We start from the raw sequence: 2,875 nt of genomic DNA on the forward strand, positions 1-2,875 counted from the left end.
TGTTCCAAATACTGTTAAGTATCTTTGATTTCCTGTCAGCCCTGTAAATCTATTAAATTAAACATTGTTGAAAAACTTCAGACCTGTGCTATGACTGGAGGCGTCCTCCTCATCAATTTGGTTCACACTCGCATTATCTGCATATGCAAATGTGACACACACACTCCCTCCTCTGCATAATGCACGGAAGCATTTAAATACTGAAACTGTCAGTGAGCTGTGCCACTGTTCTTCAGTAGTTCAGCTTCTCTGTGACATCACCATGTTCATCCACTGTGAACTGATAATACTGAGTCTTGCACTGGCTCTTGATGGCAGAGGTAAGTAAAGTAGCATTTCTTTATTCTATTTTGATTTATTTGGTACTTCTGTAGATGAGAGAGAACCTTACACAATGTGGGACATTCAATGTACAAGGATGAATCTGTAGTTAACGGGTCAGTTTTAGCATATCTGTTAATGACATGATGAAGAAGAAGGGTCAGCGATGTTCAGTTTAGTTTTGTGACTTTATCGTCCTGACTACCGGTAGTTCAAATTTGTCCTCTGTGGAGGACATTTCTAAACCTGAATATATCCCACCCACTGCATACTACTAAATTAACTCCTTTTGCTATCTACAGAGAACATTTAGGGCTTTTCAATGATACCAAATGTGAAGGGGTGGGGCTTTGGTACCTTTCTCTTCCTCATTTAGGAAAATGGCAAGCACATTTATGGGAAGAGGAAAAGTAAGCGCATAATATTTTTTATTAAGCAAATTTTGGCTTGAAATGTTGTTGGCATATTTTATATAAGTCTCTTAACAACACATTAAAACATTGTCTGAATTTTTTAACTGTATTTTAGCATAGTATTTAAGTGTTTAAAAATGTCCTCTGTAGTGGACATTTGTAGTTATTTCCTCCATTTTGTTCTGTTTTTTCAAATGAAAAGAATGGGAGTCATTCTCAGAAGCACCTTGGTTGCCATCAAGGTTCAGTTTCACATGTATGGCATTCCGATGTCCACTGTAGTGGACTGTTACTAGAGGGTCGTAACATGGACATATGATATCTTAAAAATAAAAGCTTTTTTTAACAGAAAATGTTTTCAGTATTCTAATTACCTTACAAAGATTGGGGAATTTAAAAAAAAAATGTGATTGGACAATATTTTTTTTCCTGGTAGTCAGGAGAATATAAATATGATATCATGTTATTTTCAATATTTTTTTTTGTCCTCAGTTCATTCAGCAAGAATCATTGGAGGCCACGAGGCTGTGCCGCACAGCAGGCCATACATGGCAATTGTGATGGGGAAGGGCGGTAAAATACACTGTGGTGGCTTCCTTCTGAATAAGAATTTTGTGATGACTGCAGCCCACTGCCAGGACAAGTCAGTTTAACACATTTAGTATCTGCTTATTGACAGTGATGGTGCTCGGAGTTCTAAGGCATCTGATTGAATTTTTCATTTTAACAACTAACAACAAAAATATTGACAATATTTTATTTTGTGAAAACACTGCGATCATGAAAAAAAAAAAACTTACATTTTTTTATTTTGTCATTTCAGATCCTATGAAGTCCTCCTAGGAGTTCACAATATCCAGAAAATTAATGATGCACAGCGAGTATCTGTGGAACAAGCCTTCCCACATGAAGGCTTTAATAAATCTACTTATGAAAATGACATAATGCTTCTTAAGGTAAGAAAAACTGCCTTGCAAGGAATTACTATTGCTATTTTTGTGATTTACCATTTTGGTTTCTCAACATGTTACTGTAAATGCTTCATCTATGCTATATTTTTTAGTTTAATATTTTATTGTTTTTTGTTTTTTATCCCTCTCTCTGGCCTGAAGTTGAGCTCCGAGGCAAACTTCACCCAAAACGTGAAACCCATTGCTCTTGCAGAACGAAAAGGTGACTGTCTGCCAAAATCATGTCTCATCACTGGCTGGGGAAGAACATCAGCGAATGACCGCTACATGTCTGATGTACTTAGGGAAGTCAATGTAACACTCATCAAGGATGAGAGGTGTGAATCTGAAAACTTGTACTGCTCTACAGGAAACAAAGGAACGGGTCAAGTATGTACATTTTTGTAACATAACATTGACAAACACACCCTAACAATGACAATTCTTTCACTGTTGGAGCACTCACTGCATATTGTGTATGTACTTCCAGGGAGACTCCGGTGGTCCGCTGGTCTGCGAGGATGGAAAGGCATACGGGGTGGTGTCCCATACCTACCAAGCAAAAGATGGACAGCTCTTCTATTCTTATGCAAAGATTCCTGACCACAAAAGTTGGATCTATCTGACCATTAAAAATGCATGAAAAAAATTGTTAGACTGATCAAATCACATCATTTGAGTTTCATTGTATTTCAGTTCATTAGTGTAACATGTAAGAGCTGATAATTGAAATGCTAATATCCCACAGCAATGATACTGTCTGACCAATGGCTGGCTTTACACAGATTTAACAAGTGTTTTATTCTGTTGCGAGATATTTGATTGTGATTTGGCACATTTAAGATAGACGGATGCTTTCGCTTTTCTGCTGCATGTCAATTTAACAATAAATTAATACTTGTCAAACTTTCAGATTATAATCTAACTTTAGATCAAGCGCATGTAGCTTCTCTTAAGACTAAACTTCAAATTTAGATTCAGTGCTATTTAATAGAAGTGATGTAGACGATTTTAGGTACTGTCTATCATCCTGCTCTCTCAAATGCCACATAATATACATTAAACACATTACTGCTTTTTGCATCAAGTTTGTTGTACCATTTTTTTAAACAATAAACTGCTGCTTTCTCGTCATGTTCTCTCGGTACCTCTGTTCTGGCCACAGTTTGAACTAAATAAAAATAAAGACAA

The 2,875-nt window shown here is 36.5% G+C and overlaps 1 protein-coding gene across 1 annotated transcript; it reads left to right on the forward strand.

Annotated features, from left to right (window-relative positions):
- The first annotated feature begins 200 nt into the window (after positions 1–200).
- On the forward strand, positions 201–2,875 carry LOC115590816 (granzyme B(G,H)). Its single transcript, XM_030432260.1, has 5 exons — positions 201–320; positions 1,227–1,377; positions 1,558–1,690; positions 1,847–2,074; positions 2,175–2,875. Exons 1-5 carry the CDS (start codon positions 263–265, stop codon positions 2,325–2,327), a joined length of 723 nt encoding a protein of 240 aa, XP_030288120.1. The 5' UTR covers positions 201–262; the 3' UTR covers positions 2,328–2,875.

This window comes from Sparus aurata, chromosome 11, assembly GCF_900880675.1.
Source record: "Sparus aurata chromosome 11, fSpaAur1.1, whole genome shotgun sequence".
NCBI lineage: Eukaryota > Metazoa > Chordata > Actinopteri > Spariformes > Sparidae > Sparus > Sparus aurata.